Genomic DNA, 12,946 nt, shown 5'->3' on the forward strand with positions numbered 1-12,946 from the left:
CGAGCCTTGCCACACCTCCCTCCCTCAAGCCTCGCTATGCCTCCCTTGCACCCTCATGCATCCCTCACACATCCTCCCTGACCCTCACACCTCCCTCACACCCTCCCCAAGCCTCCCCATACCTCCCTTGCATCCTCGTGCACCCCCTTGCACCTCCCCTCACCTGGCAGCAACCACTTACCTGCCTGCTGGCCTGCTTGCAAGCCGCCTTGGACTTGCAACTTCCTGCCAGCTTCCCCACTGACTTGGTTGCAGGAAGCTGGCAGGAAATTTCCTCACCTAATGACTGTGGGATTCAGTTAACAATGGCAACCAGGACTGCAGGGATTGCTGTCGTGTTTTACCACCGCATTGCTTAATGACAGAAATCCCAGTCCCAATTGCTGTCATAAGTCAAGAACTACCTGTAATTCTCTCTTTCCTTCCATTTAGTGGTAAATCCACAAAATCACTGACAGATATAGAAGTATAATCACTAAGCTAGAGTCAGACATTTTGGAAAGTAAAATTAAATGGGCTCTAGAAAATGCTGTTAACAGCAAAGCTGCTGATGAAATACCAACAGAAGTTTTTAAAATCTTGCAAGATAATGCTGTTGATGTGTTGCTTGCAGTTTGTACACAGATATGGAAAACATATTGGCCAAAAGATTGGAAAAGATAAATCAGTATTGCAATACCAAAAAAGGCGGTGCTAAAGAATGCTCAAACTACCAAACAATTACACATTTGACATGCAAGTAAGATAACGTTTAAGATTTTGCAGTTAAGGCTTCAACAATACATGGCATGAAAACTGCCAGAGGTATAATATGGTTGTTGAAGGGGCAGTGGCACTCAGGACCACATTGAAAACATCTGATGGATAATGGAAAAGGCAACAGAGTTCCAAAACGATATTTATTTTTGCATTACTGATTGTGCTAAGGCTTTTGATATAAATCACAATATGTGTCAAGAGTGTATACTGTCACCCTGTCCATTTAACTTATAAGCAGAACATATCATGAGAGTTGCTGGACTAAAAGAAGTAAGTTGAAATTCCAATTGCATGCAGAAATTCCTTGGGTCAAAAATCCAGAGATAGCAACTGTAACCATGAAATAAATTTTCTTGGGAGAAAGACTGTGACAAATCTAGTCAAAATACCAAAGTACAGAGACATCATTCTACTACCAAAGGTAACTGCTGTCAAGGCTGTGGTCTTCCCAGTCATAATGTATGGCTGCGAAAAGTTGACTATGAGAAAGGCTGAACAATGAAAATGTGATGTCTTTGTACTGTGCTGCTGGAGAAAACTGTTGACAGCAAGAAGATAAAGAGTTTAATTTTAAAGTCTAGGTAAGGTCTAGATAAACTACATAAAGTAAAACAAGATGGCTCACCGGAAGCACTAATGAATATTTAGTATTTTGATGCAAAAACAATAGACTTTGGAGAAGACCTGCAGAAAACAAGTTGGCTATACAATATTACTGATTGTAAGCATGAACTTACAACAAATCAAGCAATTACTGACAGACAATCCTGCCAAACTCTTATTTATCAGGTCACAAAGGGTCAAAAATGGCTGAATGACTGACAACAGTGATCTGGATTTTTGCAATCCAGATTTGGTAGCCCTAGGTAAAAGAGATTTTCCCACTTCAAGCTTTCAGCTTTTTAAAAGTAGCATTTATTTGTAAATTTAGATACCTGAGAAGCATGACTAGAACCAGTTGAAATATCTATATTTAATTCTATTGTGGCCATAATTTTATAACCAGTTTCAGTGTGATGCAACTTCATTCATGGAAAAAGACCTTCCAAATCTGTATTTCTAAAGCTGTTTATAGAAATGCACTTGTCTTGTAACTTGCAGTTAATGTACAACAGTGTACTTTGAACTGCAGTATTAGTGAGTGTTGAAGACCTTTTAAACATTAAGTTTTTGAGTACAAGAATAGCATAAATGGAACCGGTCAAAAGTTACGCTCCATGTGCCCAAAATTGCAACAATGACAATGAAAAACAATACTATAGTTAACTGCTCAATATGATACTTCTAAAGGGTGCTATAGATTATTATACTACTACTGGTATTTCAATGAATTTTTACAATTCATTTTTATAATTGTTTACTCCTATGACTTTGAACTTAGCTAACAGTCTTGTTAAAAATAACGAATACCAAGAATAAAGGCAGAGTTATTCAATTAGCTATCATTACAGACTTTGTAAAACTTTAAAAGTTCTTGAACTGCATGGAAAAAGTTCATCACTGATAATTTAGAAACCCATTCTTTTTATAACTGTTTCTGGTTACAGTACTATGCTTGTTTTGTTCCCAGTGCCATACACATGAATGCTGAACTCTTAAATAATTTTGTCACATGGTTTTTAAATTCAAAATACTACAATATATAGAAAATTCAGCTTCCACAGGCCGGTTTCATTTGTGTACATACGATAAATACTTTCTGAAGTACAGTTCTTATCTTGATAATTTTCAAAATCCTGTTGATTTTGTTGACACTCTTAATAATTTCATTCATTTTTTTCTAAAAATATATTACTAGTTTGTGGTTTGCTGCTTCATGCTGTACCAGTATAAAGAAATATTAACATTAGTAATCTAGGCTTAAGTAACAATCTAGTTTTTACTCCAAAATAATGACTATTTACTGCATTTAATCAAGTTTAATTCAAATTATGCATGTTTGGTTAGGACAGGTGCAACAAGGTAGCACAAACAGAAAAAACCCTAATTAGAGAAATATGCATATCTCCAATGTTTTTAACTCAGAGGTTTAGATTTTTAATGACTATGAGAAATTACAGTCCATTTATTATTTTTTTATTAAAAGAAAACAAGGACACTAAACTAGTTAATTTTCAAAACTGTCATGAATTCATTTATATAAGACTAAAGAACAAGTTTAAATATCTTGTTTATTTCCTAGCTGTTGAAGTATAAAAAGGATTCAAGCAGACATACCATTAAATGCAATTAGTGGTAGGAAAATAAAAGATATTTAGCATATAGTTCAGTTATGACATGTTTTCCAAGATTTGATCAAAAGGAAAAAAAATCAGTGATGTTTTACTTTAGTTTTCTATAGTTCAGTGTTCTATTAGACTGAAGTTCAGACATATGCTCAGTGGTGGCTTGAACACATGACAATAATGCGAAAATGATGCTTGCAGTGATGTCACCATACAAATGCCACTTTACATACTTCTGTCCCAAAATCTGACGCAAGTATGTAAGTGGCAACATTCGCATAATGACATAGTTGTATATCTGTTGTCATTTAATCCCTATGCTCCCCCTCCCAACAGATATCCATATATACTGCACACCCTAGCATCCCAGGAGGAAATCTCAATTGTCATCCAATTAAGCACAATAAAAAGTGCAAATGCAGCCCTGTACTGTGAATAATATTTGTTATGGTTTATTGAAACTTCACCTTTCTAAACCAATATTTGAAATTGGCTTTCTTCAATAAACCAAGCCCATCTTTGGACACTAAGTACAGCTGAAGTATGTAAACAATACTGATTTCACAGTCCTTAGAAAAGTATAAGGAAATATAAGGAAAATGAGTAAACATATTCATATAATACTAAACTATAGTATACATATTAGATACAAATGAAACTGGCATATTTTTAAGACAAGTTTTTTCTATTCCAAAGTCTACACTTTTTAACAATTAGACATTTGTGTTATTATTTTTAAATATTTCTATAAAGAGATCTAGTTTTCTTATTCTGTATCTCAACTATTCATCTGTATAAATAGTCAAATAATTAATGTTGACTATCAATTTAATTTTTAAAAATAAATCTCACTGAGATCAAAGCCTCTGCAATGGTATGCAGATTGTAATTGTTCTGTCAATTCCTAGTTTCATTTATACCTACTTTCTATAATGAAGAAAGAATGGCAATCCAAAAATCCAAACGGTCATGAAATGATTTCTACTTACATAATTGGGAGCAGATATTTATTGAACATTCTAGAAACATTTTAGCAATTCAAATTGTTTCTAAAAGAGGTAGAAGAAATTAATACCATAGCTGTCTTAACAGTGCAGATACTAATGGAAAATGTAGTTTACAATTGATAATAATTTTTGAAGCGTTAGCTAAATCCTTAAAATCAATGGGCCTTAGATTAATATAATATGCTCAAGATCAGTGTTAACTAATTAATCCTAATTTTTAACTTTTATTTTCTCTTCACTTTTCTTAAGATGGAACCTTATTTCTCTTCAGCTCAAATGTTTCCTTTTAATGATTAATATGCTACCTTCCATTATCTTTGTCCATGTTGAAAAAACATATTTGGAGAAAAAGCACTTTTCATACTGAGGGTGTCTCCAGTTGATGAGTGATGGGAAGTAGCTTTTCCACCAATTACCAGCATCTCTGCTTCTTTAATTTCCATGGCTCTCTTATAGAGCTCGGCAGCCTTCTCAAACTCACCCCCTTCATAGCTTTGGGGAAAAAGGAAATTAGGACTTAATAAAGATACATGGTCTATATTCACTATATACTTCTCACAACCAAGTCATCTGTGGACACAGAAACATCCACCAGCCAAACCATAGCTTCCTGTGGGGTAGCCAAGAGTATATTATTATTAATTCCTCTATTACGTGCAAATAATAAAATGACTACAAAATGAAAGTGTTAACTTTGGTTTTTCATGTGTTGTAAACCACAGAGTTTAAATTAAATTAACAGACAATTATAGCAATTTCTGGGAGTTCGTTTTAAGAACAAGCATCCTTCCTTACCTTCATGCAAAGCTAGTTGTTGACCAGGAGTATATATATATTTCCTAAACTCTTATACAGTTCTTAGACTAATTCTCAAGTAAACAGCAAAGCTTGAACAGGAATAAAAAACTATTTTTCCCATTCCAGCCTAGACTCATCAATATGGAGGGAATTTTAGTTTAAAGATGGGATCATTCAGTCATATGCAGCTGGATCTTGCATGGGCTACAAACAGACTGAGTGCCTCAAAATATGGCTGTTGACAACATGCTTCTAATACTCAGTACCATCTGCCCTGAACTCAAAATACCTTAATTATATCATCAATCTCAAGGTGAGGGGTTGCTATAATTAGTGGCAATTTATTTCTTTGGAATAGAACAAACACATTTGCTTGGTACCTTAGCACGGCCAAATTTTTTAATGTTTCCCCTACACGAGGATGCATATGTCCAAAGCTGTCTTCATAAATTTTCAGTGCACGTTCATAAAGAGGCAATGCTTCCTGATGTTTTTTCTAAAGGCGGGGCAAGAAAATAAACATTATATCCAAAGGCATGCATTTTAGAAATATTTCCCGAAATCCACTGTAAAGCTAGAAAATCAGTGTTTCTGCCTACAGGAAGAGGTTTAGCTGTGAATGTCCCCTCTCCCAAAATTGTAGCAGTTATTACAATGAGTAAAATCATGTGCAAACATAAGGTTCTTTCTTTCTTTTCTTCTTTCTTTCTTTTCTTTTTTTTTCTTTCTTTCGCTGTCTATAACCATGAGTGGGGCAGATTTGGGGGAGGAAAGTTTCAGCTTCTCCATGAACTACGAACTCAAAAGTGGCTAGCCATTGACCCATTCCAAAACCTGTGACCCTCCTCTGAGTTTTCTTAAAGATAGTACTAGCAAGGAAAAATTTGAGTGGGGAAAAAAACAACAACCCAGAAGCCATGCTCCAAATAATAAGCAGCATGCCTTGTGTATCTATTGTCAATCTGTCTCAATTAAAGAAGTATTTTCAATTCTATCTTCATGCTATTGTTTCGTACTTGCTTGCCTGAGTTCTTCATAGACTACCCTAGACTTGAGTTATAGGGTAAGCTGTATACATTGTACATTTTATCTTTTTTTATTATTATTAAGGAAAAGGGAACCTACCATTTGACAATAAAGAACTCCCAGGTTTACCAAAGCAGTAGCCACACTTGGATGCTTTGGACCAAAGGACTTTTGTCTGATTTCAACAGCAAGCTCATACAGAGGCACAGCTTTGTCAAGCTTTCCCTAGGAAACAAAGCAAATATGATCTAGCTAAAAATATATCAAAATGAAAACCTTGCACAACTGAAAAGCTTACATTCTGAGTTAAATCTTTTCTTTTTTCTCTTTTCTTTCTGCCTACAAGTCAGTCTTGACTATTGGTGACTACGTAGACAAGTCAAGGTAGTTTTTAGGAAGCATTTTTGGAATTGATTTGCCACTGCTTTCTTCCTAAGACTGAGACAGAGCGACTGGACCAAAGTCACCCAGTTGGCTTCCACGTAGGAGTGGACTTCATATTTCTCTGCTTTTAGTCCAGGGCCTTAGCCACTAGACCAGTGGTTCTTAAACTGGGGGTAATTTGGGCATATCCTGGGGGTCATGAAGGAACCTATAATTGTTTGTTTGTGAATGAGAATCTAGTTGGGACTGCTGCTGCCAAGATGCTTGTATAAAACTACAGTTGGGGTTTTTTTTTGTTTTTGTGAAAGTAATGACTGTATTCAAGACTGGAAAAAGAGGTGATTGGACCAAACAGTTTAAGAACCACTGCACTAGACCAAAGTGGCTTTCTCAATCTGCTAGGGATGTTCAGAACAGTTTGAATACAAACCTTCAAGCACAGAGTATCTGGCTCAGGTGACTTGAATACAAAAGACAAGTAGGCAAGTTTTCAGATGTTTGTTTCAAGTACCATCCAGAAATAAAACTATTCTGTTTTGGGTATGAATTAAAATGCCATCATTTCAGATGGAAAATGTTTCAAGTGTTCTCTTTCAGACAGTAAGATGAAGCCCAACTTCACTTCCTTCCAACCCACAAATAGCCCAACCTGTCCTCTTTTTAGCCCCAAATTCACACCAAATTTTGGTCTGATGCCACCACGCAGGATCCTGCCTCTCACCACCTGTTTCCTAATGGAGGGGGTATGTCTGATTGGCTAATGTGATCAAATACAACTAGCATGAGAAAGCTACAGAACCTGAACAAACAAGATTGTGTGCAGGGTTAAATGTTTATGGGTGTTCACCAGATGTTTTCTAAGTCAGAAAGGGGAGCAAGTCTCTGGTACTGTTAGAGTGCAGTCCCTATCTGGAACAAGCTGCTCTTTCTGGGCAGCAGGAATGGTTGCAAGGAGGAGAAAGCAGCAGCAACAGCATCAGAGACTTATCCTTCCTGGATGCCTACTTGCCCCACTCTGTCAGCCATCCGCTGGCTCTACAGAAACTTCCGCTGCCATATATATTTACCGAGGTACAGTGGTACCTCGGTTCACAAACTTAATTTGTTCTGCGACTCTGGTTGCGACCCGATTTTTGGTCGCGTCCCGAATCAAATTTCCCCTTAAGGTTCAATGTAATTACGGTTAATCCGTTCTGAACCATTTTTTTTTAAAAACCGCAAAAATATGAAACAAAATAGAGTATGAAGAGAGAGAACGCTAACCTTGCTCGACGCGACTTCTGGCATGGAGGACAGGAAGGCGGGTGGGGAGGCGGTTATTGCTTGGAGGGAGAGTCCCCCTCCCTACAGGAAGCCGCGACCATGTGTCACGGGAGAGAAAATGGCCGCAGATCCTGTTCGTCACCCGATCTGGCGTTCGCGGAGGCAAAATTTTGCGAATGGAGCTGTTCGTGACCCGAATTGGTCATGAACAGAAGCGTTCGTGAACCGAGGTACCACTGTAGTGATGGAATTTTTACCAACTGTGCTTCCCAGCAATGTGGGGATTCATGGGAAAAGGAAGGCTTTGGATTTTTGTTTCTCTTGGAATTGCCTGGACCTTATTTCATGACAGACTTGCTGCCAACAAAGGGTCTTGTCACTATTATAGCCAAGTTACAAGTGATCCAGGTATCAGGATCACTATCCTAGTTGTCTTTTGCAAGAAAACCCTGCCACAAGCTGTGCCTCTTGTACATCCAATTATAATGAAGGTGAGAAGAGGGAGGGAGGGAAAGGCCAAAACCAAAGATAACACATTAGCAGCCAAAAAAGGAAGAGTTCAAGGGAGGTTAGATTAGGGCTATCACACACCTGGGCTCCAAAAATCATAGTTTAAAAAAGCAGCAAAGAATCAGTTTCTGTACCGCTTTGTTGCCATGTCTAGTGGTTGTCTGTACTTCTGTAGCTCAAGAGGCTTCTTTTGAGTTCCCACTATTTCCCATTACTGAAATTCTCAGAACACCAAAAACAAATCACTTTTCCTGTTGAGCCATGGTCAATTTGAAACAGTTCAACAGAGCTTTTGGGGTGTGTTGTTTTATTTCAAGCTCAAAATAAAACATATTTTCCTGTTTTGGGCAGACCCACACAATCTAATTAAAATTTTGTGTTAAGAAAATCTAAATTTTACAACTAAACCAATTCATTCAGTTTTATGTGTACATGTTTATCTTTATAGGTGCACACACAGACACAAAAACAGACACACACTTATAAACCTACATGGACTCAGAGAGAGAGTGTGCATGTACTCCTTTCATAGTCCTGGAGAAGGATAATGAGTAATCTTTCTGAAATAAAGTGCTTTTCAATCTGAACTCTTCTGCAAACATAATGCACAGAAGTACATAACCAGAGATAGGTAACTTCTTGCTTTCCAGCTTGAGACACTAACTCCCATAGTCCAAGCCAGTGATGATCAATGGTCAGGGATTTTGGCACTGTATTCTAAACTACCTGGAGAGTTAGGCATCAATGCTTACCAGCTTTTTGTAGAGCACAGACAGATGTTTCACAGTGTAAGCCAGAGAAGGGTGGTCAGGTGCTAATGCTCTTCTCCTGATGTTCAATGCTCGCTCATACAATTCCTCTGCCTTGTCATAGTTCTTCTTTTCATTGTTGAGAGCTGCTAAATTGTTCAGTGACTGGGCACAATCAGGGTGACTGGGCCCAAGAACCCGTTCTCTCATTTCCAGAGAGCGTTTCAAGAAAAGCTCTGCTGTCCTATCAGCCAGGTAAGAGATAAATATCAGCGTATATGGTAATGGCAATGGCACACTAACAAACAGAAGGCTTGTTCATCTACTTTAATGAAAATCTTCATCTCCTGAAGTCAAGCTAGTTATAACTGCAACTTATTGGTCATTCATTTATTTTAAAAGATTTGTATGGCCACCCATCATAAAGGACAACTCTGGGCGGCTCACAACAAGAATGAAACCATTAAAAAAAACTAAAACTTGGCACTTCAGCCATCCCCTAGGATGTCCCAACAATCATCCAAAGCTGGTTGGATAAAAAGCCAGATCTTGATGCTCTTCCAGAAAGCTAAAAGGGTGGGGGGCCTGTCAGATCACTGGGGGGAGGATGTTCCACAAGGTAGGGGCAGCCACAGAAAAAGCATGGTTCCAAGGTCCCACTAGATGGCAACATTTCAGGGAAGAGACCTGGAGTGTGTTTACCCTATCTGTTGTGGTAGGATGGGCAGATACTCTCAGGGAGAGGTGGTCCCACAAATAACCTGGTCCCATGTCATGTAAGGCTTTAAAGGTGATAACCAGTACCTTTAATTGCACCCAAAGGAAACTGGGAGCCAATGAAGTTCACACAAGCAGGATGTAACATGGGCAAACCTAAAAGGGCCCAGCTCTGTCCACACTGCTGCATTCTGGACTACTCGTGGCTTCTGAGTGGTCTACAAGGGCACTCTGAAGTGAGGAAGGTGAGCAGCACCCCCTACTGATCCCTAAGGCCCAGCCTCACAAAGAGGGTCTCACATCCATTGATGTCTGGCGCAGGGCCCCTAGAAGCCACCAGAAACTTGCGAATAACAACAGTCATACCACCACCCCTGCCCTGAAGTCACAGCTGACGCCACACTTGAAACCTAGGAGGATACATTTCAGAGAGCAGAACTCCCCCTTCAGTGCCCAACCAGGTCTTGGTGATGCAGGCCAGGCCAGCCGTCATCCCCAAAACATGACTGGATTTATTTATTTATTAAATCAATTTATACAGCTGCCCATCTCACCATAGAACACTCTGGGCAGCATACAACAAAGCTGAAAACAGTAAAATACATTAAAAATATATAAAACAAAATAAAACAGAGAATAAAAGGAAGTTAAAAATAAGGGAGCCATCTCACTAATTCTCCCGTCCCCTAGAGTCCCCAGGCCTGCTGGCATAGCCAAGTCTTAAGGGATTTCCGGAAGGTCAACAATGATGAGGCCAGCCTCACCTTTGGATATCAACAAAGCTGCATTCAAGACAATAATTAGGTCACATCACATTCCAGCTGGAAGATATTGTATTCTTAGAAATTCGCACAGCCTGTTGTTATGTTTGGTTTTGACTTAGTATGTTGTATGTACCTGACCATTATTGTTAGTAAACCAATCTTTCTAATTTAGCATTTGTATGAATTGAGACAAGTGTGGTTTATTTATAAAAACTGGTTACTTCCCTGTTTTATGCATTACAGCTAGGGATCTGGACTGCTTGGCCAATTCTTAAGATTTTCTTATCAGAAGAAGAAGTAAGATTCTGCATAATCATAATTCAAACAAAGTATTTTGTTGTACAGGTGATGAATACTCACAGTTCTTAAATACACACTTTCATGTGCAAACCAGGAATCTACAGGCAGAGCAATACCCATGATTATGACCCAATTGCATCCAGAATTTTTGTCAACTAAAATCTTGTGGAACTTCATGTTTTATTAAAAATCAGAAAGAGAGAAGAGACTCAGTTGCAAAAACCAAAGGGGAATCTCCATGAAAGCAATACAGAATCTATGATGGGATCAGTACTGCAGTAGCTCTGAGTCCACCTCATAGCCGCCTGATGAATGTCACATTATGTATGCATAGGATCCCATCAAAATCACAAGTGATTTCAACACTGCATATACTGAACATAACATGTCTGAACTCCAGTTCTGGAGTCATCTAGAAGATGGGACTGGCCAAAATATTTTGAATTCATACTATATAGGACATTATGTGGCCTGCATAAGAATAAAGCTGGCTTTAATGTCATACTTTATATCAGCAAATAAAAGTCCTTTGAGGCTTTGATCAACTCAACATTTCATGTTTTTTACTACAAAAGTAGCAAGTTCGTGCAGATAAGAAGGCCATGCATTTTAATTACATCCATTCTGCTATCTTCTAAGCTGGTGGAAAATATTCATTTGAAATGCACTGACAAATGGATATTATATGCATTTGAGTTGATACAGTATACCTATTAAGAAACTATTCAATATAACTATTTCCAGAAATGGAACACCTGCACAGAATTAACGCTACAATTCTGACTAGGGGTAATGATAGCTTGCAAACAACCCTTCAGCTTAAGATATATTGGTTGTCACCTAATTATTACTTACTCCAGATTATTCTGAAGATAGTAGAGAACTCCAAGCTCATTAAGTGTTCGAGCATTATCTGAGGTATCTTTGCTCAAAGTCAGCTCTTCCAGCTGCAGTGCTCGTTGGCGAAGAAGAGCAAATCCATACTAAAAACAAACAAACAAATTCTAAAGTCCAGTGGATAAGCCTAAGGGGAAACATGCTTGGAGTCAAGCTGCAGAATCCATGGCAGAATCTGAATATGGCTTGTTCTGCAGGCAAAGTACATGCTTTACTAACTGTAATAGGTCCTCTCCAGTTTAATACTATAGTTTAAAGCAAGGAAAATGGAAGCTTAAAACTAGATTGTAAAGCGTATAAAGATATCTCAAGAATTACCTATCCAGACAGACAGACAGATAGATAGACAGACAGACAAAAAGAATATTTGCTTGAAAAATCCGCCATCTTAAAAAACAAAACAAAGGGAGAGAGACAAATAAGAAGTAGGAAGGAGAGCACTACTAGATATTTTTTTTCAGAATTATGGAAATATTTGTGATTTTTAAAATATCGACTTTTTGAGCAAAAAGAAGAGAAAGCAATGTATTCATCAGGAACAAGGTAGCTGATTTCAAAGATTATGCTGAGTTATGGGAATTGATGTCAAACATATCTGAAGATTCAGAAAGGCCAAATAACAAGATCAACCGTGGAAAACACTAGTTCATAATATTATTTTCAGCAATACACTATACTGTATAAAATGTTCTGACAGATCTTTACGTATACAATTTACTCATTTTTATATACTCAGTTTTTGAATTTCATTTATCTGTACTTTCACCTTTTCTTTGTTTTCAGTTCTTGTTTCCTGAACTGAAACAATCTATTTTGGTAGGAAATTTTATATAAGCCAAATGTGATATAAAGCTTACAAAATATGTTCATAAATGACATCTGAATCAATTTATCACAACTGCCAAAAGCCTTGGAAATGAATCCACGCTAACAAGAATGCCAATCCAATCTAAGAACAACTGTTGCCATTTTTCTAAAAAATGGTGTCTCAAGTCAACAATCATTGCTTATGTAAAAACATTTAAAACAACAAGATGAAGTCACATGTATTTACCAGGCTGCCCTTCCGCCTTGCAGCTTTTTGCTGAATTTTGAAGGATTTCTTCCTAAGATGTTCAGCTTGTTCAAATCTAAAATGAAGATTCAGTTACCAATAACACTGGTAGATCAACATAAGTTTTAGTAGCAGAATATATTTAGAAGATCATAATTTCTCAGGGTATAGGGGGGCGGGTTCCAGCAAAGGCCAACAGATGGAGACCCTAACCCTAACCCTAATCCTGCCTATACAGTATAACTCTTCATCTAGAATATTACTGCAGGCATAAACATATACAGATTTAAACTTTTTCCTGATTTCTGCTTTCACTTTTCTGTTTTCTGCTTTCATTTCTTCTCTTATTAGATAGCTCACAGAAATCTGGTACAATGCAGATGCCCAGGTCAATATGTAGCTTTCATGTGAATAACACAGTTATTGTTTAACTGTGTCCTTCAAGTCAAACTTGAATTCTGATGATTCCATGAACTAATCTATTATTTCCTTG

General features: G+C 37.6%; 1 protein-coding gene across 4 annotated transcripts in view; it reads right to left on the reverse strand.

The window, feature by feature from the left end:
* Positions 1-227: 227 nt before the first annotated feature.
* NPHP3 (nephrocystin 3) overlaps positions 228-12,946 on the reverse strand; it is a 48,413-nt gene continuing 35,694 nt past the window's right edge. For all 4 annotated transcript variants that reach the window (XM_088150902.1, XM_088150901.1, XM_007421731.4 and 1 more), the window contains 6 exons: positions 12,454-12,529; positions 11,358-11,485; positions 8,725-8,965; positions 5,915-6,040; positions 5,170-5,285; positions 228-4,483 (listed from right to left, as the gene is read on the reverse strand). In XM_088150902.1, coding sequence (XP_088007028.1) covers positions 4,303-4,483; positions 5,170-5,285; positions 5,915-6,040; positions 8,725-8,965; positions 11,358-11,485; positions 12,454-12,529 — 868 coding nt within the window. In that variant the 3' untranslated portion in view covers positions 228-4,302. The remainder of the gene's footprint in view (positions 4,484-5,169; positions 5,286-5,914; positions 6,041-8,724; positions 8,966-11,357; positions 11,486-12,453; positions 12,530-12,946) is intronic.

This window comes from Python bivittatus, unplaced genomic scaffold, assembly GCF_059951505.1.
Source record: "Python bivittatus isolate LINGU-HERP-01145 unplaced genomic scaffold, Pbiv_v1 ctg000610_np1212, whole genome shotgun sequence".
NCBI lineage: Eukaryota > Metazoa > Chordata > Lepidosauria > Squamata > Pythonidae > Python > Python bivittatus.